Raw genomic sequence first — 18,930 nt, forward strand, 5'->3', positions numbered from 1 at the left:
TCTGTGCCGGCTGTTCGCAAGTTGTACAAGCGCTCGTGCCCTGCTTCGAGTGAGCTGTGCGATGGGCTGCGGCCGACTCGTCCTCCTTCCCGCTCATCAGCGAACTTCGCGGTTGCTCGCTGCCTCTTCCGCCCCGCTTCCTCTGGCGATGTGCGCCGCGTGCTGGGTGGATCTCTACGCTGTGCCGTACCTTGCTAGCTCGCGCAGCCTCTCAGTCGCGTGGTGATTGTCCGTCTGCTCGTCCGCGCCGCTTCTCCTGACAGACGGGCTTCTCCTGGACATGGAGCGGATCCTCCGACACGAGATGTCCGCCCCCAGGGTCTGCTCGCTCGCCCGGCTCTTCACTCTCTCGACTCCTCCGCCACCTCGGAATGTCGAATCTCCTCCCTTGGGATCCTCCGAAGGAGCAGTACAGCGCAGACTATGTGCGGCAGCTGCGTGAGGGCCAAGAGCGAGTGTTGCACCAGATGGAGCGTGTAGGCGCACTCTCTCGCCCTAACGAGTTCTAGCGCAATTGACGTGCTCCGCCTCTGCAGTTCAATTTCGCCCATGTCCTTACCGACGGTGTCCGCCTCTTCATGTCGGCTCTGCTGGCCGAGAGCCCTCACAGAATCGTACGCTACACATTGGCGCCAGACCAGATCTACGTTGGCGACGGTACGTATTGCCCTCTCCAGGAGCATCTGAGCCACTTCCTCACCAGCCTTCTCGCCAGTCAATGGACGACTCCCAGAGATCCATGTGCCAGCCTATGCGCTCCGCGTTGCAAATCGAGGGCGTAGCAATGGAAAGCATCTCGAGCTCGCCCTGTTGTCGCCAGCGCAAAAGGCGGATCCGTCAGCAATGCCGGTCCAGACCGCTTCTGTTGCCTGTCCTCGGTGGCTCAAGCGCTTGAGAACTTCGCAGTCCGGCCTACACCACGTAAACGATGCTTCGGAAGCGACTTGGGCGAACCGCCAGTTTGAATGGATCGTCGATTCCGTCGAAGGTATGCCCGGAGCGCGGTGCCTCAGAAGCCGAGCTGATGTCGAATTCACTCTTGCAGCCTCCATCCGGCAACTGGCAGAGCATCAACATGCCAATCTTTTGTCCGCCAGAGGGTCCATTCGGCACGAACTGCACCTGAAGAACAAGGATACCGGCGAGACATTCGCCTGTCTTGTGACGTTTCACCTCGCTCCCGAGCCCGTCCAAAAAGCGGCAAGCCTTGCTCACGCGCCTGTGGCCCGGCGCACCTCGACGCGTAACGCAGTCTTGACCAGCGAGCTCCGCTCTTGGTAGTCCATTGCACTACGACTTCCTCTGTCGTCGTTATCCCTTTCCCGTCAATGTGATCTCGTAGTTCTCGCGGATGCAGCGCTGAAGGAGTCCGATGCGGATACGTGCATTAGTGTGAACAGCCTACAACCCGACGAGAGTCAGAGTCCCAGCAACCACGGCCGCCGCCGTCGCTCCCGCTAGTGCCGCCCATCCACCAAGCCCTCCTCCCGCTCTCCGCCCTGCCCCGCTCGACGGTACTCGTCCGACCGTCTCTCCCGCTTGCACAGCCGTCGTGACAGTGTTGGCGGGGACGAGCGTTGTCCGGATACTGATACCGCCCGACGGCCCGTAGATCCCGCCGGGGAGGACCGTGACGTTGCCGTCGTGCGCTGGGTCGGACGAGTTGGAAGGGAAAGAGGGGAAGATGGGCGCGGACGAGTTGGGCGGGAGGGCGAAGCCGACCGAGGGCGGCGAGGCGCGGTAGACCGAGTAGACATTCTTGAGGAAAGCGGCGCCAATCTGCGGATTGCTACGATAAGCACCACGTCGTGATCGACTTCCAAAGCCGACACGAATGGACAACAGCAACTCACCACCCAGCTGATCCGGCTACCTCCGCTAAAATTGAGATCAAAGAACGCGCCGAGGCACGTCGAGCGGTTCGTCGTAGTGTCGAAGCCAAAAGGCCCCAGGTTGAAATCGGCAGGCTCCATATCGTAGGTCTGCGAGAATCGCGGACGGATTAGACAAGCGACGCGCACAGTGGCAGCGGGAGAGACGCACGATGCCGCCAAAGGTGAATGAGACAGTCACGTTCGAGTCGCACGGGTAAGAGTAGTAGCCTGGTGAGATGCACGCTTGTCAGCCTTCTCCGCGTCCACGAACGGTGCAGGCCGCCGGCGCAGCCTCCGCCCGCTTCGCTGTGCGCTCTGGCCGGCGAATACAACGCACCTGTATAGACACCCGTCGCCGGCTGCGCGCCCTCAACCTGGCCGTAGATGCGCGAGATGGCGTCCCTCGGCCCGCCGATGAGCGTCGTGCCCGTGTCAATCGCGGCGTTGGGCCTCTGCGCCGCGTCCCAGCTCGTGACGTTCGTCCCGTTGACGGCAACGTTGTCGAGCGGGATGAGCCAGTAGCTCTCCATGCCCGAGGGAATGTCGACGTAGTTGATCTCGCTCGAATAGAGCGACGCGTTAAGGTAGCCGAACGTGATGGACCCGCCGGGCTCGATGGCCGAGGCGTTGGGCACGTCGATGAAGCGCGTGAGCGAGACGCCGAAGCCGGGGAAGGGGAGGACCGAGGCCTGCCACAGGTTCTGCCAAAACGGCGTAACAGCCGATGCGGCAAGAGGGTGCCATCCGAGGCCTGCGGAACGCGGTGGTCAATGTCTGTGGTCAGTATGCAACGGACGAAGGGCGAAAGCCGGTTCGCAGTACGCACCCATCAACCCGCTGATCTCGCCGCTAAGCAGATCGGTGCTCACGCTCTCGATGAGCGCGAAAGCCTGGCTGCTGACGTTGTAGCCGGCAAAGGCGACGTAGTCCTGGAAGACCTCGCCCTGAGCGGAACCCGAGCCGTACTTGACAGAGAAGGACGTGTTCATGTCGAGCGAGGTATTCGAGAGAGTCGAGTTGTACAGGGGAATAGAAGAGGTACAGCCGTCTTCGGCGCTGCAATAGTCCGATGCGACCCACAAGTCGGCAGATCTGCGATGCGAAGGCAGGGTCAGAGATAGTGATTCGGGCAAGTTGAAGCGATGCGCACCCAGTGTCGAGGATGCAGTTGAGATACTGCGCGGGTACGCCGATGCCGACAGGTGCATAGTAAGACCTGGATCAAAGGAGACGTCAGCGTCGAAACAAGTTTTTGAGCCGCGATGCGAGGCAATGCCCCAGAACGCACAAATCTGCATCGTAGTTGAGCAGGTGCACCTCGCCCGTCATGACCTGCCGCGTCGGCACACTTGTCGGCGCTGTGTTGATGTCGGATGTCGATGACGACGAGGATGCAGTTCGCGTCGCAGAGCCGAAGCCTGCGGTGCTGAAGGCGGTCCGGGAGGACAGGACGCCGCCTAGATCTCCGCCCAGCTGTCGCCGCTCGAGCTCGCCCTCATCGGCTTCACTGAGTCGGCGCCGTCCTTTCCGTCCTTCTCTGTCCCCGCGCTCGTCCGCCGCGTCCTCTTCGCCCGCTTCAGCGCTCAGCTCGGGATGTCCGCCTCCGTCCGTCCTCGCAGCGTCCTGAGCGCGCCTCCGCAACCGGTCCTCGCTGACGCCGTACTTGCCCGCCAGGCGGCCCTTCTCCCGCACGGCCCAGCCTTTGACGACGTCGGCCTGTTCGGGTCGGCTGCGACGCGAGAGGCCATGCAGGTGGCCATTGCGGCGGTGCAGGGGAAGATGCAGGCCGGTGGGCTGCGATGCGGGCGCGGCGGGATGGGCTGCAGGCGCCAGAGAGACTGCTCTTCGTGGCAGTGCAGTCGGAACGGGTGCTGCTGCGGGGCTTGGCGAAGGTGCTGCGGCTGCGAGCGCGGAGAAGAGGGCGAGGCTGAGGAGCTGGAGCTGGACGGGCGGCGAAGGGAGCATGGCGAGGGATGCAGTGGCTAGCAAGAGCCCGTTTTGCTGTGCTCAAGGCCTTGGCCGGGCTTCCCAGCGTCGAGAGGCAACGCAAGAGAGCGCCGAGACGAACGAGAGGATCCGAGGGTGAGCGAGGGACGCTGGCCTCGAGCGCGGCGCCGAGTGCTGTGGGCTGTTCGTGCACCTGCTCAGTGCAGTGTGCACGCTCTCGATCGCTCTGGCTCGCGAGCAAGCGGTGGGGGTCCGACAAGAGAAGCGCGCTTGCTCCTCTTGCGTTCGCTCTTTCGCGTCGGGCGCAGAACTTGCTGTGTGCGCTCGCAATGAGACTAACTAGCCCCCAAGAACGCGCAGTTTTGCTTGTCTCTGCGTCCTGCTCTGTCTCGTACCCTCCTCCGCCTCATCACCTCGCGCTCGTTTGCACGCCGTTTACCCACGCCCGCTTCGCACGTGCTTCGTTTGCTTCCACGACATTTGCCCAGAATTCCCACTCGTGGACGCGAGCCGGCTCGGAAACCTGGATCGGGGGGGGGGGGGGGGGGGGTGGCTGGGGGGGGGGGGGGGGTTTGAAGTTTGGCCAGGTTTTTTAGGGGTTGGCCCGGGTACGGGGGCGGTTCAACAACCCAACCCCCCCCCCCCCCCCCCCCCCCCCCCCCCCCCCCCCCCCCCCCCCCCCCCCCCCCCCCCCCCCCCCCCCCCCCCCCCCCCCCCCCCCCCCCCCCCCCCCCCCCCCCCCCCCCCAAGTAGTCCGCGGCGACTCCGGTTTCTCCTGTTCGCCTCGTTTGTCCTGCGTTGCGCCGGTTCCGTGGCGCTTGCACTCACGCAAGCCACCCTGCTGCGGTCTTTCTTGACTGATGTCAGCGCGTCGGCCCCTCGAAGCAAGTCGCCGCGACTCGTCAGACGACCTCGACAGTCCAGCCGAGACTCGCGAGCTACACTCTCTCCCGTCCTTGCGGTTTCGAGCGGGATCCTTGTTCTCTCGACACCCACGTGAAGTCGTCTCGCCGCCACCGACGCCAGATGCAGCATCGTCGGCGCCGACACTTGGCATCTTCTCCCGCCAGGCGCGGGGGGCGACCCGGGAGGCCCGCTCGTCTCTGTTGTCCTCGTCGCGTCCGCGAGCGCAATCTGAGCCATCGTCGCCCGTTTTTGACTCGCCACAATCGCCCTGCGCCCATCAGCTCCCCTTCACGCCCTCGCTCGACCTCGGCCTCGACAACGGGCCCTCGCCCATCGACCATCCCGTCTTCGCCGCGTCCTTGACGCCCCGCCAGCGTGCCCGCCTCGAGCATGCCTCGCTTGCATCGCAGCAGCGCGCTGCGGCGCGTGAGCATGCCGAGGAGAAGAAGAGCTCGAGGCACGCCGAAATCAAGGTCGCCATGGCGGCATTCGAGCTGCTCGAGTCGCGCAAACGCGACATGAAGCATTCCAGCGGCTCACACGCCCGCCACAGCAGCGGAGCTCTCGACGGGCTGGAGGATGTTGTCAAGACGGTCGAGAGCAAGGGCGTCATGGGTGTGTTCGAGGAGTTCGAGGAGCAGGTGCGCGGAAGGCGCGCTGGCAGTCACACTGGCTCGGTGCACTCGCGTGCGTCGCTTTACGGCGACGGGACAGAGCACCAGTCGCAACATGGCGACGTGTGTCACGACGGACCGCACGAAATCGACGGCAAGAAGGTTCTCGCAGGCGTCGGCGGCGCGCCAGCGGTCCTCGGTTTTGTCGGGGCGGGCTACGAGCTGTACGAGCACGAGAAGCACCTCAAGGAAGCTCGCAAGGCCAGACAGCGCAGTACGTCACCTCTACGTCCGCCCGGACTGCGCAAGCTGACATTGTCTTCCACCAGCCTCGTCCATCGCCTCGGTCGCGTCTGCTCCAGCGCCGAACCGCAGCGCTTCCGTCGCTTCGTCACGCGCTGCGTCCCGCACGTCTTCGCGCGCCTCGTCGCCGGCGCCCCTCACGCGACCACCGCCTTTGACTCCAGCCGCCGTCCCTCTCTCGGTCCCGCTCCTCCGCTCGCCTCTCCCCTCGACCTCTGCATCTACTCAGACGCCCTACTTCTCGACCCTGACGCGCGAGCAGCATCACCTCGTGCAGCACGCCGCGGCCGCTCTGCTGCTCAAGGACATGAAGCGCGGGACGCTGCACGAGAAGTTTGAGCATGCGATCGGCGGGATCGAGCATCTCGTGGAGAAGCTCGAGGAGGGGATGAGGACGGTTCATCTCACCGGTCACCATGGGAAGCCGAAGAGTGCGTGATGCTGTCGCGTGTTGACCCGTGTCCAAGGCGGCTCGACCTTTGCGATGACGCACTCATCCATCTTGTCGACGCACAGAGCTCTTCGGCACCCCGCTCGTTCAGCTCACCAAGCACGAGGGAATCGACTCGTTCCACGGCGCCAATCCCTCCGGCACCGTCCGCATCCCCGAGTTTCTCGATCACTGCATTACGGCGCTCATGCAGATGGACGTCTCGACCGAGGGCATCCTGCGCAAGTCGGGCAACCTGCGCATCCTCCGCGAAGTCATGCACGCGCTCGACCATTCGGGCGGTCACGACAGCGTGATCGACCTCGCCGCGCTTGACCCTGTCACGCTCGCGGACCTGATGAAGAAGTTCCTGAGCGCGCTGCCGCACCCTGTGCTTACGGGACACTTGTTCTCGCTCTTCATCGCCTGTTCCCGTGCGTTTCCTTTCTTGTCGTCGTCGTCTATCACCGTGACTCGAGGCAGCACAAGCCTGACACGGAACATGCAGACATCAGGAACGTCAACCTTCGCCGGCGTGCCATGCACCTCGTACTGTGCCTGATGCCGCGTGTCGTACGATCATTTTTCGGCGAGTGTCTGAGTCTATTTTCCTGAGCTCTCGCGTCGCGTCTGCAGAACCGAGACGTTTTCGAGGTCATCGCCGTCTTTCTCCTGTGCGCACTTTTTCGCCGGGCTGCTCGGTCCGTCAGATCACGATTTGACAATGCTTTGCCCTCCAGCTGGCTTTCGCAGTTCGCGCACATCGACGTCAAGGTGGGCAACCAGATGGATCTGTCAAACATCGCCATCGGTGCGTCGGCGTGCTCCTCCCTGCCCGCTGAGCGAAGGGACTCTGTGCTTGCTGCTCGAGCCTGCTATGAGACGCGGGCCGCACTGACCCTTTTCGTACACCTTTCTCGCAGTCATGGCTCCGGTCCTCCTCCACCCGTGCCACCGCGACCCGCACCCGCACGAAGTCCCGTCGATGATCTCGGCGCTCCTGTCGCTCCTCGAAGACCAGTCGATCCTGCACTCTGTCCCGTACGAGCTCGCGCAGGTGCTCCATCTCGAGGTGCCCAAGGAGGTCAGGAAGGGAGACAGCGCCGGGCTGGTGCAGCACCTCGCGAGGCTGTTGTGAAGAGATCGCGTGGCTCATTGTGACTGTGAGGCGCACTGTGTAGGCTTCCTGTACACTTAAACCCTTGTATCCTTTCTCTCCAAGTCTTCACAAGCTTTTGGCCGCGAGCGTTCTCGCCGACAACTTGAGAAGGCCAAGCCCTTTCAACCTCGTCTCTCGCTCAGCAGTCCCGAAAGCTGAGCAAAGCGATACTCACTGCATACACAGCCCAACACCAAGCAACTCCTCCGCCTCGAAAGCTCACAAGTCCTCCACGAAGCGCGACTTGGGCCAGCCCGCCTCTCCTCCTGCGGCGCTGCCCTCGTCCTCCCCGATTTTCACCATGCCATACTCGCCCATGCGAGCCTTCTGTCCCCTTCGGCTGGTTGAAGAAGCACTGGCGCTCGGCAAGCCGCCTCCGCGCCCGACCGCCCGCCGGAAAAGCGACCCCTCCTCCTTCCTCCCCTCACGCCCGCCCGAACGCGCTGCCTCCCCGAGCTCGTTCGCGGTGAAGCTCTTGACGAGTCCCGATCTCGCGTTCACGGCGCGCGAGGAAGACGGAGGAGGCGAATTGAGCGAGCGGCGCCGCTCGATCGGCATGTTGCTCGCAAGAGGCGAGAGCGGGAGGACGTGCGCTGTGGCTGCGGTCGGGTCGGACGGGCGAGTCGGAGATAGTATGCAAGGGAGCGGGTAAAAGGGAGCGTGCCAAGCGCGGTAGGCCGTGTCGATGACTGCGCGTGTTGGTTCGTCAGAGAACCGTTCCGCGCGTCAACATTTGAAAGACGCACTGTTCTTCCTGCGCTTCATCTCGGCTCCGAAGGCTGCCTCGCTCCTCGCATCCTCGTTGTCGACGAGCCGCCTCACGCGCTCATAGTCGTCCAGCGACGACGGGCGGAAGACGAGGCTCTCGCCGTCGTCAAAGTCGAGGTGGATGAGCGGGACAACCGAGCGTGCACTCGGTGCGGGAATCGGCTTGCGAGCGGTCGGTGTGCAGGGCGAGCGGACGGGCGAAGCGGGCTCTGGGCTGTCAAGGCGGATGGAGCAAGCGGGGAGGCAATGAACCTGCACGAGCTGGCCATCCTGCGACACGCACTAACGTCAGACGTGCGAACCCAGCGTAAACAGACCGATGCGCACCTGGTGCAAGCGCAGAACCATGATCGGCCCCTCAACCTCGTCGTCATCCCAGCCACTCCAACCGGTCACGCCCTCGACGCAGATCTCGAGCATTTGCTCGCAAAGCTCAAACTGCGGTTTCGGGCCGACGAAGCTCGATCGCTTTGGTGATGTGACAACTGAGCCATGAGGCTTCCGCAATGGAAGGTCGTCTCGAAGGCGAGTATGGACTTCGACGTGTTCGAGGCGGAGGAACGGAAGATGAAGGAGGTGCAGCGGTGGGTCAAAGTCGAGCAGACGAGGCTTGAGCTGTGTGAAGAAGCTTGAGAAAGTGTTCGAGCTCGTATGAGGGGGCGGGACGAAACGGCGACGCACGATAAGGAGGTCGTACTCGACCAGGTGCGTTCCGACGATTTCGCGATCCGAGCCGAAGCCACCCTGTCGTACCACAAGCGTGAGCAAAGTCGCGTCTTTTGATGGACAAGGGCTAGAGACGCACTTTGATCGCGCTGACCAAGCACCACTCGCTCCACCTGCCCGGTTCCTTCTTGTCGCGTTCAGACACGTCCTCCTCCCAAGCCTCGGCCCCTTCCCTTCGTCTCGACTTCGCCTCTTTGCGGTCGGTAGGAACAGGAGAAGACCGCAGCTTCTCCCTCTGAGGTGTGTATTCGGGCCAAAGCGCCCCTGCGGGCGACGGCGACGGCGCCCTGCCGAATCCAAGTGCGCGGAACCCTCCATCCTTTGCGCGCGGCGTGACAGGCGTCGCGACCATGTCATCGTGAGGTAGTGACGAGCGCGAGGTCGCGCGGCGCAGTGTGCGCGGTGCCCGGCGAGTGCGCGCGGAAGGGGCCGTCGGCGTGCGAGGCGGAGCTGCGGTTGCGTGCGAGCGGTTGACAGAGAGAGACGAGCGCGCCGAGCTGCTGTTGCTCGAAAGCTCGTACATGGGCGGGAGAGGCGAAGGTGGGCGCAACGGAAGAGGCGGGACTGGCGGGACGGCTTCGGAAGAGAAGAACGAGCGTGTGCGAGGAGAGCGCAGCGCGAGAGGTCGGATCTGCTGAGTATGCGTGAGTGACACAGCACTCCAGCTTTGCCTGGAGATGGGGATGCGCACCTTGCTGGCCATAGCGGAAGCGACGCGGCCGACTGAGCGCAGTCCCCCGCCCTCGCTCGATCGCCTCTTCGTCGCCCGGTCGTCAGGAACCTCGTTCTCCTTGGCCAGCTCCTCCCTCGGCATCCCTTCGTTTCGCCGACCAGCGCGAGGCGTCTGAAAGCCGCCGTTAACAGGATTCTTCAGCGAGGAGTTGCGGCGGGGCGGTTGCGAGGGAGGCGACTCGCCGAACGCGACAAGGGCGGCATCCTTGAGCTGGCCGATGCGCCACTCCTTGGGCGCAGAGAAGGTGAGCCAGCGGTCGCTGGGGAGGTGGCGGATTGTGAGAACGAGCGAGGTCGAGGAGGAGAGGGCAGAGTTGGGGGACGAGCGGGCTGGCGACGGCGCAAGCAGCGCTGTTCCTGCGCTTGCCATGGCTGTGCAGCTTCCTTTGGGTCCAGCCAGTAGTGCGCAAAAGCGAAGGAGAGCTGCAGCTGAAGGAGCGAGCGCGACGCACGCGCGGAAGCGGGACGCAGACAGGAGACAGCGCGACAGCGGGCTCCTGCACGTCAGCAGCAACAGGGTCGAGACGAAGCGTATAGCTTGGTAGTCCGTACAAGAGCTGCAGGTGTCTTCGGCAGACCGCCTCGTGCGCGTCGTAGCCTCACGTGGATGAACATCGTTGCGAGACCAGGACACTCCCCATCTCTCCTCTCTGCTGGCGCCCCTTCCCCTGCCCAACAGCTCGAGAACCAGGACAGAACCTCTTTATTCACAGCCTAGGTCGTGCAAAATCCGGAGTTGGGGCGACGAGCGTCAGGCGGACGAACAACGGACGAACAACGGACGAAGGCTGCCCCACCTTTGCTCCTTTGTCCTCGTCCACACCGCCTCCACCTCGAACCGGCGCTCTGCTGCCCTGTGCAGGAGCACAGAGTGCTGTGGCTTGTAAGCCGAAGCCTGCCGAGTCTCTGCTAGGCCCGGCTCATCGTCCCTCGCCTCATCAGTCCTTCGTTCTCCCGTCTCTTCTGCAAGTCGTCGAGTCTCTCGTGCGCTCCGAGTGCCCGAAGAAACCGAGCCACACCCAACCACAACACCGAGATGGCCAAGCGCAAGGATCCCGCCGATTCAGACGGCGACTACGTGCCCGACGCGACAAGTTCACCGCCTCGTCCAGTCCCGACCACGCCTAAGAAGAAGGCGAAAGCGCGCTCGGCAAGCTCACCGACCACGACGAAGCGCAAGGGGGCCTTCAAGCTGTTTGACCTGCCTGGCGAGATGTGCGCATTGACCTCGTCCCTTCTCCCGCCTTCCGCTCAGTCCACGATGACCCGGTTCTGTTCTCCCTTGAAGTATCGACGCCGTTCTCGGCAGCCCCGACCTCCACATCCGCGACCACCTCGCCCTCGCCGCGACCTGCAGGGCCCTCCGCTCGTGCTACTACCGGCACCCGACCCCGAGCGGGCACAGCTTCTCGTCCCCCATCTGGCGCGCCCTTCTCGCCGAGCGCCCCTTCCGCGGCGAGGGCAACAGCGCCTACTACGGCAACGATGACTACAGCCCGACGTCGGACGGAACAAGGCGCATCGTCCAGCATCTCTGGAGTCGCGAGGACCGCGTCGCCTCGCGTTGGAACGTCTTGCTTTGTCGGTGTCGCTCCGCATGCACTCCTGTGTTTCGGCACTCCTCGCTGTCCGCCTCCTGTCGGCGGATCTTCCGGGCGCTTGCCGCGGACTCTCCGAGGTACTCGAGCCGTGCGACAAGGCTGCAGCGCTGGTTTCTTGGCTTCTTTGCTCCCGCCGGCCACTCTGAGTGCTCGATCCGCTCGACATGTCGCTTCACCACATGCTCGAGCACCCTCCGTACTCTGACTTCACCGAGCAGCTAAGTCGAATTGCGGAGAAGTTCAAAGCCGCCGCTGCTCGGCGCTTCAACATGGACAGGCCACGAGCGCGACGAGCGACGAAACAGGATGACGCCGACACGGCCGCTTCTTCTGCCGAAGGGTGGAAAAGGAATCTATCCGACTGGATCCCAGCCGACTTCTGGGACTTTCTCTCGGGCCTTGAATGCGTGCAAGTGCGAGAGGACTTGGACCAGCTCGAGGCGAGGTACGGTCCAGAGAGCACAGCGTTATCGCACGATCCCCCGGTACGTGCTCTGCGCGTACTTATACTTAGTACGCGTCTTGACATCAGCTCGGCAGGCGAATATCACCTCGTTCTTCGAGTTGCGGCGCACACAGAGGATCCTCCGAGTACGGCGCCTTCTCAATCTCGCTCAGTGCGGGTAACGCTGACTCGTCTTCGAAGTCCTCGACGACGTACCGGTATCTCCTGCACAAGCTCAAGCAGGAACTGCCGGAAGCCAGGGCGGAGCTCGACGAGCTTCGCAGGCTCCTGCCCGACCGCGCGTTCGACGCCGAGGAGGACAACACCCGCGTGCGGATGGTGCGGGAGCTTCGGCACTGCTTACACGACGCCGAGGCCAAGCGCATCAAACACCTCGTGCGTTCTGCTCTGCCAAGCCTGCGAGCCATTCGGTGCTGACGGTCGACCTCCCCCGCTCAGCCGAGTCTCCTCCACGACCCGTCTTTTCAGCATCTCGCCAAGGTTCTCGAAAGTCACCACCCGCACTTGCACGAGCTCGACAGCCTAATGAAAATGGAAGAGCCTGAGATCAAGAGAGAGCCCGGGGTCAAGGTGCGTTCGTTATCGCAAGATGGCGAAGCGACACAAGCGACCGCTGACCAGCGAAGCCCTGCAGCGCGAGCATTACTCCGACTCTGAGGACTCGCAGCCGCCGCACCAAGGACGTCGCCGCCGGATCCACATCAAGACAGAGCCCGCCGAGGACCACTCTCTCGGCCGTGTCGTGTTGCTCTCGTCACGGCAGCAGCACAACTATCAGCAGCGGTACGCTGGCGGGGCGCGGTACTAAGAGCCTTATGTTCCTTGCACATGGTCGTGGAATCCCAATTCAGCGTTCTCTCCGGTCGTTCCGCGCGGGACAGCTCGGCGAGGTGGAAGCACTGAAGGCGGACGCCAGACTGTAGCAACGACGACCAAGACCTTCGAGCCTCCGCGACATTCGTGCCGCACCGGACTCGAAGAAGCCCATCACACAGCGTAGCCTTCGTGAAGAAGCCCGACGACGGGGAGCGGTAAGTGGCGTCCTCGCCTTTGCAGTGCGCACGCAGCTCCAGCCGCTCGTGAGTGATCTATCGGACGAGTCACGAGCAGTACGCCCCGCCCGGGCAGCGAGAGAAGCGAGGAGGGGACAGCACGAGGACGAGCTTTTTCTCGCGGCGGAGGTCGGCTCTCCTCCTTCTCCTCCTTCACCTCGAAACCCTTTCCTTTCGCTTGTCAAGATGTCGTGCTACAACTGCGGTCAACGTCAGTCATCCTCCCGTCCTCCCCGAGGCCTCGCTCGCCTTCATCGCAAACCGCGCCGAGAAACCGGCAATCCCCCTCGACTTCGCCACTGCAGCGCTCGGGCCGACGTGGGCGTGTCACGGACAGTGCAGGGTGGATCGGACGAGGTCGCAAAGGGGTGCGCAGACGGGGCGCATGATGTCGGAGACGACGATGCCGCTGCAGCTCCCGTTTGCCCCTTTGCAACGCGATCTTGGCCACACACTCGCTTGCGCACGCAGCCGGACAAGGAGGGGCGCCGATGGGCTGGAGTCACACTCGAGGGCGGATTGTTGAGCACCTTTCCCGCTTTGACCGGTCGGAGGAGCTGATGGTGTCGCTCTTCCTTTCGTCCCCCTTCCCCCGCTTGCCCGCCCGACCTGTGCGACCGACCTGCGATCTTTCGGCTGCTCCCATGTCTGCGCTCTCGTCTTGCGGACACGTTCACAGCCGGCCACATGGCTGCTGCCTGGAAAGTCCGCCTGATAGCCTGGAGGACGGGACGTTGAGACTAATGCGTCGTGTCGACTGCAGCCCCACCGCCGGCACCCCCCAGTGCTACAACGTGCGTGCAGCCTGTGCACACCCGCAAAGCGGGCTTTTGTGTTGATCCAGCTTGAACTTGCAGTGCGGCACTGCCGGCCACATCTCGCGTCCGTCTGCGCACTTGCCCTTCTTTGACTTACCCATGCGGCGTCTCACCTGCTGTACGTGAACAGGCGACTGCCCGAACGGCCCGGCCCCCAAGAAGTGCTACTCGTGCGGCGACACGGGCCACATCGTGCGCCACTCTGCTCAGAACCGCTCGCACTCTTCACAGCTGACGGCTCTGTCTCCTTCGCAGTCGCGTGAGTGCCCGCAGAACCCGAACGCTGGCGCGGCCGGCGGCTTCGGCGCGCCCGCCATGGGCGGTTTCGGCGGTGCCGGTGCGGGCGTTTGCTACCGCTGCGGCCAGCCGGGCCACATCTCGCGCGCATGCCCGCAGAACTTCGGTGCCGGTGCCGGCTGTACGTCCATTCTCCTTTGATTCGCCTCACTCAGTGGCCTTGCTGGCCCGGGATTGCCGCATCAGCCTCGACATGCTTCGGCACTCGCCCGCTCGTCCTCATGCACCCTTGCTGATCCACCCCTGCGCGCCCACAGTCGGCGGCCAGTTCGGCGGCCAGTTCGGCGGCGGGTTCGGCGGCAAGACTTGCTACTCGTGCGGCGGTGTCGGCCACCTCTCGCGTGAGTGCGTCAACCCGGCCAAGTGCTTCGCTTGTGGCGGCCAGGGCCACCTCTCGCGCGACTGCCCGCAGGGCGGCGAGAAGCGCTGCTACAACTGCGGCGAGGGCGGCCACATCTCGCGTGACTGCCCCGCCGCGGCTGGCGGCGCCGCCCCGGCCCAGTAATCGCGTGGTCCCCTTTCCTCTCTCCGCTTAGCCCCCTCTTGTCCTTCTAGCATTCCCCCTCCCTCCCTTCCCCTTTCCTCCGTCGTGTACAACTCTAGCTCGAAGCGTGGCGTCGATGTGGCGTGGCGTGGGGGTGCGAGGGCGCGTAGGTAGCGGTAGGCGCAAAATCTCTTTGGAGCGCAATGCGACGAAGGCATTGAGCGTCCCTTCCCGAGCTGATGAAGGAGTCGAGGAAGCAATGTCTGTTCGGCTCGATGCACGCACGCTACTAAGCCTGCGCAGCCGCCGCTCCTCCCGCCGAGCCCATGAACCCCCTCGCGAACGCGTTCGCAACGGACGCGAACGGGTCGTCGCTCTCGTGCACTTCCTGGAGGAAGAGGTCGTGTCGGCCGGCGAGCTGGGCGTTGTTCTTGCGGATCTCGCGCACGACACCGTGCGTGCGCGCGCAGTTGGGGCACTGCGATTCGTTCTCGCCGAGACACCTGCGCGATACGCCGCCGGTACGCAGGCCGGTCAGCTGCCGCACAAGAGTGCAGAGACGCAGAGCCGAGAGAGCGATCGACGCACCGCTGGTGGTACGAGTGGCGGCACATGAAGTGCACGCCGGGGAGGTCGAGCTGCCCTCCGCACGCCGAGCAGCGCGTGACCTGGAAGATGCGCGGCTGGTCCGGGTCCGACAGCTCGTGAATCTCTCTGCGCTTCTTGGCCGTCTCGGCGCGGTACGACGTGATGAGCGCTTGATCCTGTGGGACCGCGAGGAGAACGAGCGTCAGCATGAGGAGAGAGCGAGAGGCGCGAGAGTGAAGCGGGCCGCACTGAGTCGATCTCTTGCTTCTCGGCCAGCAGCTGCCGCTTGAGATACTCGCGCACGAGCCCGACGCTCGCGACGCCGCCCGCGCTGAGGATCTGCACGACGGCGATCGCCGGAAGGACCTTTTCGCGGTCGACCTCGTCGAGGATGTCGAGCACGTCGGCCTGGTGCCGCGAGAGGAGGTCGGACGACGAGGTAAGGTGCGAGAGGACGAGGCGGTACAGCGAGGGGCACGAGGGCCCGTAGCGGTGCAGCGCGCGGACGATGCGCGACGTGCGGTCGGGCGCAGAGGGTGACGCCTTCGCTGCGTCGATCCAGTCTGCGCACGCACGCACGTGTCAGCTCAGTGCGCGCCGCGAGAAGGGAAAGGGCGGGCGGGCGCACATCGCACAATCTCCTCGTACATGCCCAGCAGCTCGTACAGCAGCACGAACCCCTCCTCGAACCCCTGCGTCGTGCACACGAGCAGCGCCTGCGTCTCGTCGTACGGCGCCTGGTCCCGGCACCGCAGCACGCGGAGCGCCTTGGCCTGGAGCTGCTCGCGCTCGCGCTTGTCGTCCTCCGCGCGCGGCGGGAGCGGCGAGACATACAGCTCGAGCAGCGTGTTCCACACGACCTGCTCGTCCCTCGCCCTCGCGTCGAGCGGCCTGCGCGCACCTCCTCCCTCCTCGACAGCGTCTCTCGGCTCGGGCAGGGGCGCGTCGGCGCCGATGAGCGTCGCCGGCGGGACGAGCGAATCGACCGGGCGGCCGTAGCGGCGCGCGGCAACTTGCTCGAGGAACGAGACGAAGTGGCGCGGGCGGTCGACGAAGTGGGCGAAGAACTGTCGCGGCGAGGGGAGGTCTGGCGCGGTAGTGGTGATTAGGGTCGAAAATGCGTCCGGCTCGGCGGTCAAGGGCTCGCCGCCGGCTGCGGTCGACCCAGAGAGGGACGCCGAGTCGGGCATGTCGTATGCGTTCGTCGAAGCCGCGCGACGATTCGGGCTCGCGTCCCGCGCCCCGCTCGCGGCCCTCAAGCTCGCGACGCGGTCCTTGCCCTCGCGCGCACTCGCGCCCTCCTTCCCGCAGCAGATCTCGACAAGCACGTCGGTCGTGAGGTCCGGTTCGTGCGCGAGCAGGACGCCGCCCCACCTCTGCATGCTCTCCCTCGCCTCGTCCTCTCCCTCTCCCCCTGCCCCTCCTCCCCCCGCTCCTCCTCGCGCAAGCTCGCGGACGTAGCGCAGCGCACCAACGTAGTCGCCGGCGTCCTCGATCGCGATGCGGAGGAAATCGGCGTGCGCGCGGTAGCGCTGCGCGAGCCAGGTCGCGTGCGTAAAGTAGCCCGCCTGGCGCAGGACGCGGATCGCCGTTTCGAGGTCAAAGGGGGGCTCGGCGGGTGCCGATCCGTCAGTAGACGGGATAGTCGCGGTCGTCGACGGTGAGGACGACGACGAAGAGTGGATGAAGCGCGAGAGGGCGTCGTCGTCCTTGAGCTTGGTGTAGCAGTTGAGCAGGAGCGTCGTGATGTCGCTGTTGGCGAGCCCGCGAGAGTGCAGCTCTTGCAGATACGACGTGAGGTGCGTCAACCGCTGCGCGTCGAGGAACTGGTTTCGGCGTGGCACAACGGCATTAGCCTGACTGGGCGGGGATGCAGGGGATGAGAGCAATGCACCTTGCGGATGACGTAGCTCGCCTGCACGGTCCCGACCGTCTTGAGGTACGCAGCCATCGCGCCCTCGTAGTCGCTCTTGCCATACAAGTGGTCGCCGTGTCTGTGCGCTCAGATCGGACCGCTAGCATCAGTCTCGTCACTCCCGACGAGTGTCGACACTGCAGCAGCACCCCCAACTTCCAGGACGCACCGTCGGTAGATGTCTGCGACCTCTCGCTCGCCGAGCCCGCGGCTGTGCGCGAGGCTGATCCCGAGCGTAAACAGGTTGCGCTGGAAGAGCGTCTCGAAGCTCTGCTCGATCGGCTGCTCCGTCAGGCGGAACAGCTGTGCGCCATCGCGATCGACCCAGGTCAGCGAGCTTCGCGATACGGCGGGTTGTGCGTGCGCGCGCGAGGGCGCGGAAGGAGAGCGTTGGAACGAGACGCACCTTTCCACCCTCGGTCAAGACCCACACGGCACCCCACGCCTCGACGACTTCTCTCACCGCGCCGCCCTCGTCTTGACCAAACGTGCCCGAGTAGGCGACAAACTTGTTCTCGGGGTCAAACACCGTGACCTTCGCGACCCCCGCTCCCGCGCCATTGCTCGCATCCGCCGCCGAGCCGTTGGCGTTGGCGGTCGCGCGCGCGTGCTGGCGGATCGTGGCCGAGGTGCTGGCGAGCGAAGAGGGCTGCGGGGGCGAGACGATGGCGAGGTAGGCGGTCGGGAGGCGCTGTGCGGCGGGCGACGAAGGGGCCGTGACGGTGCTCGAGTGGAGCGGGACGATGGACGATTTCGAGCCTGCAGAATGTAGGGACGGACGGGGGCACGAGCATGAGTGTGCGGGGATCGGGATTGGGAGAAAACAGGAGAGCGCAAGCGCACCCTCGTAGGCCCAGCAGCCCTCCCTCCCTTCGGGCCCGTACACATAGATCGCCTCGTCCCGCGCGACGACCATCCTCTCCGCCGTCTGCTCGCCCTCTCCCGCGCCCGCGCCCGCGCCCGCTCCTCCGAGCCCCTTCCCGCCTCCGAGGCGCATGACGCGCGCGCACCCGACGGCGGCGCCGTGGTCGTCGAGCACGGTCGGCTGCTGCGCCTTGCTGGCATGCTTCGCGCTCGACGAAGACGGAGGGAGCGGGAGGGCGAGGATCTGGCTCGTCGTGAGGACAAAGAGGGTCTGGGTGCCCGCAGCTGGCGAGGGAGGAGGCGGCGCCGCCGTGATGCCGAGGTTGGTGACGGGCTCGCGGTTGCCGTCCCACAGGACGCGCAGCTTGCCCATCCCGCCGGGGACGAACGCGTCCCTCGCGCCGGCGCCATTCCCCGCCGCCGAGCGCGCGCGCGAAGCGCCGGGCTCGAGTGGGGCTGCGCGGGCGGCGGCGTCGTCGAGGTCGACGAGGCTGGCCTCGACGAGGTCGTCGAGGCGCTTGAAGGCGACGACTGTGCCGTCTGCGAGGCCGAGGACGACGTGCGAGAGCGAGGGGGCGAGCGCGAGGGCCGAGACGGGCGAGGGGCGCGCGGGGACGGGCGAGATGGGCGCGCGGCGGAGGAGGGTCAGGTGGGGCAGCGCGGGGGAGTCGGGCGAGGTGGGGGCAGCGGTGGCGGGCGAGGGGAGGGAGAGGAGCCAGACCTTGAGGAGCGGGAACGGAGAAGAGGCGTCGTCCTGCGGGCGAGAGCGTGAGTCAGTGCGGCTCGTCGCTTTCGCTCTCTCGCGAGGCGCACTCCGACGGTGACGACGATGGCCCTGCCTGCGCGGAGGTCCCACTCGCTCGAGAGGATGTGGGTGACCCTCCCGCCGTCATACGCGGGCCAGGTGTGGAGGGGCTCCCAGTGGTCGTCGACGGCGTGGAGGTTGCCGTCGAGGTCGGCGACGAGGACGAGGGTGTCTGCGAGGTGGACGTTCGAGTGCACGGCCGAGACGAGGGCGGGCTGGGCGGTGAGCGAGCGGGTGGGGGTGGTCGCAGGCGAGGGGATGGGTGCGGCGTGGAAGAAGGAGAACTGGCGCCACTGCGGGGGTGAGTGTGCGTCAGTCCTGGCTGAGATGCTCGCACTCGCTTGTGCGCTGCTGGCGGAGCGAGAGGGCGAGGGAGCGAGAGAGGGGCCGGACGGCGGGGGCGGCGAGGGCGGGAGCGGGTGCGGGCGAGGGCTGGGTGCGCGTGGTCGGGGTTGCGCGTGCACTCATTGCCTCCCCGGTCCACACTCTGAGCAGGCGAGGTGCAAGGGGGACGACGACGAGGCTCTGTCGCTCGATCCGCGTGCAAGTCGACTGCGGGTCTCTCCGTCTCGCTTTCTCAA

The 18,930-nt window shown here is 65.2% G+C and overlaps 6 protein-coding genes across 6 annotated transcripts; 3 read left to right on the plus strand and 3 right to left on the minus strand.

Annotated features, from left to right (window-relative positions):
• Positions 1-1,401: 1,401 nt before the first annotated feature.
• Positions 1,402-3,839, minus strand: JCM10292_006175 (pepsin-like aspartic protease; the record flags this gene model as incomplete). Its single annotated transcript, XM_076647100.1, has 7 exons — positions 1,402-1,779; positions 1,854-1,982; positions 2,044-2,102; positions 2,212-2,625; positions 2,701-2,966; positions 3,025-3,090; positions 3,163-3,839. The coding sequence occupies 7 exons, from the start codon at positions 3,837-3,839 to the stop codon at positions 1,402-1,404; spliced, it is 1,989 nt and encodes a 662-aa protein (XP_076507438.1).
• An 842-nt stretch (positions 3,840-4,681) lies between these two features.
• Positions 4,682-7,212, plus strand: JCM10292_006176 (uncharacterized protein; the record flags this gene model as incomplete). Its single annotated transcript, XM_076647101.1, has 8 exons — positions 4,682-4,739; positions 4,824-5,615; positions 5,671-6,075; positions 6,161-6,508; positions 6,583-6,647; positions 6,711-6,748; positions 6,815-6,885; positions 6,998-7,212. The coding sequence occupies 8 exons, from the start codon at positions 4,682-4,684 to the stop codon at positions 7,210-7,212; spliced, it is 1,992 nt and encodes a 663-aa protein (XP_076507439.1).
• A 240-nt stretch (positions 7,213-7,452) lies between these two features.
• JCM10292_006177 (uncharacterized protein) lies at positions 7,453-9,829 on the minus strand (the record flags this gene model as incomplete). Its single annotated transcript, XM_076647102.1, has 7 exons — positions 7,453-7,922; positions 7,980-8,271; positions 8,329-8,469; positions 8,539-8,616; positions 8,683-8,745; positions 8,807-9,358; positions 9,419-9,829. The coding sequence occupies 7 exons, from the start codon at positions 9,827-9,829 to the stop codon at positions 7,453-7,455; spliced, it is 2,007 nt and encodes a 668-aa protein (XP_076507440.1).
• Positions 9,830-10,495: 666 nt separating this feature from the next.
• Positions 10,496-12,334, plus strand: JCM10292_006178 (uncharacterized protein; the record flags this gene model as incomplete). Its single annotated transcript, XM_076647103.1, has 6 exons — positions 10,496-10,674; positions 10,748-11,040; positions 11,593-11,651; positions 11,707-11,901; positions 11,965-12,096; positions 12,161-12,334. 6 exons carry the CDS (start codon positions 10,496-10,498, stop codon positions 12,332-12,334), a joined length of 1,032 nt encoding a protein of 343 aa, XP_076507441.1.
• Positions 12,335-13,321: 987 nt separating this feature from the next.
• On the plus strand, positions 13,322-14,198 carry JCM10292_006179 (uncharacterized protein; the record flags this gene model as incomplete). The annotated part of the gene is made up of 5 exons (XM_076647104.1): positions 13,322-13,372; positions 13,436-13,460; positions 13,527-13,588; positions 13,652-13,814; positions 13,951-14,198. 5 exons carry the CDS (start codon positions 13,322-13,324, stop codon positions 14,196-14,198), a joined length of 549 nt encoding a protein of 182 aa, XP_076507442.1.
• Positions 14,199-14,466: 268 nt separating this feature from the next.
• Positions 14,467-18,817, minus strand: PEP5 (tethering complex subunit PEP5; the record flags this gene model as incomplete). The annotated part of the gene is made up of 10 exons (XM_076647105.1): positions 14,467-14,680; positions 14,766-14,941; positions 15,015-15,328; positions 15,394-16,591; positions 16,660-16,759; positions 16,850-16,983; positions 17,087-17,439; positions 17,524-18,298; positions 18,358-18,642; positions 18,743-18,817. 10 exons carry the CDS (start codon positions 18,815-18,817, stop codon positions 14,467-14,469), a joined length of 3,624 nt encoding a protein of 1,207 aa, XP_076507443.1.
• Between the last annotated feature and the right edge of the window lie 113 nt (positions 18,818-18,930).

Source organism: Rhodotorula paludigena, assembly GCF_050403205.1.
Source record: "Rhodotorula paludigena JCM10292 DNA, Rt_paludigena_JCM10292v1_ctg7, whole genome shotgun sequence".
Lineage (NCBI taxonomy): Eukaryota > Fungi > Basidiomycota > Microbotryomycetes > Sporidiobolales > Sporidiobolaceae > Rhodotorula > Rhodotorula paludigena.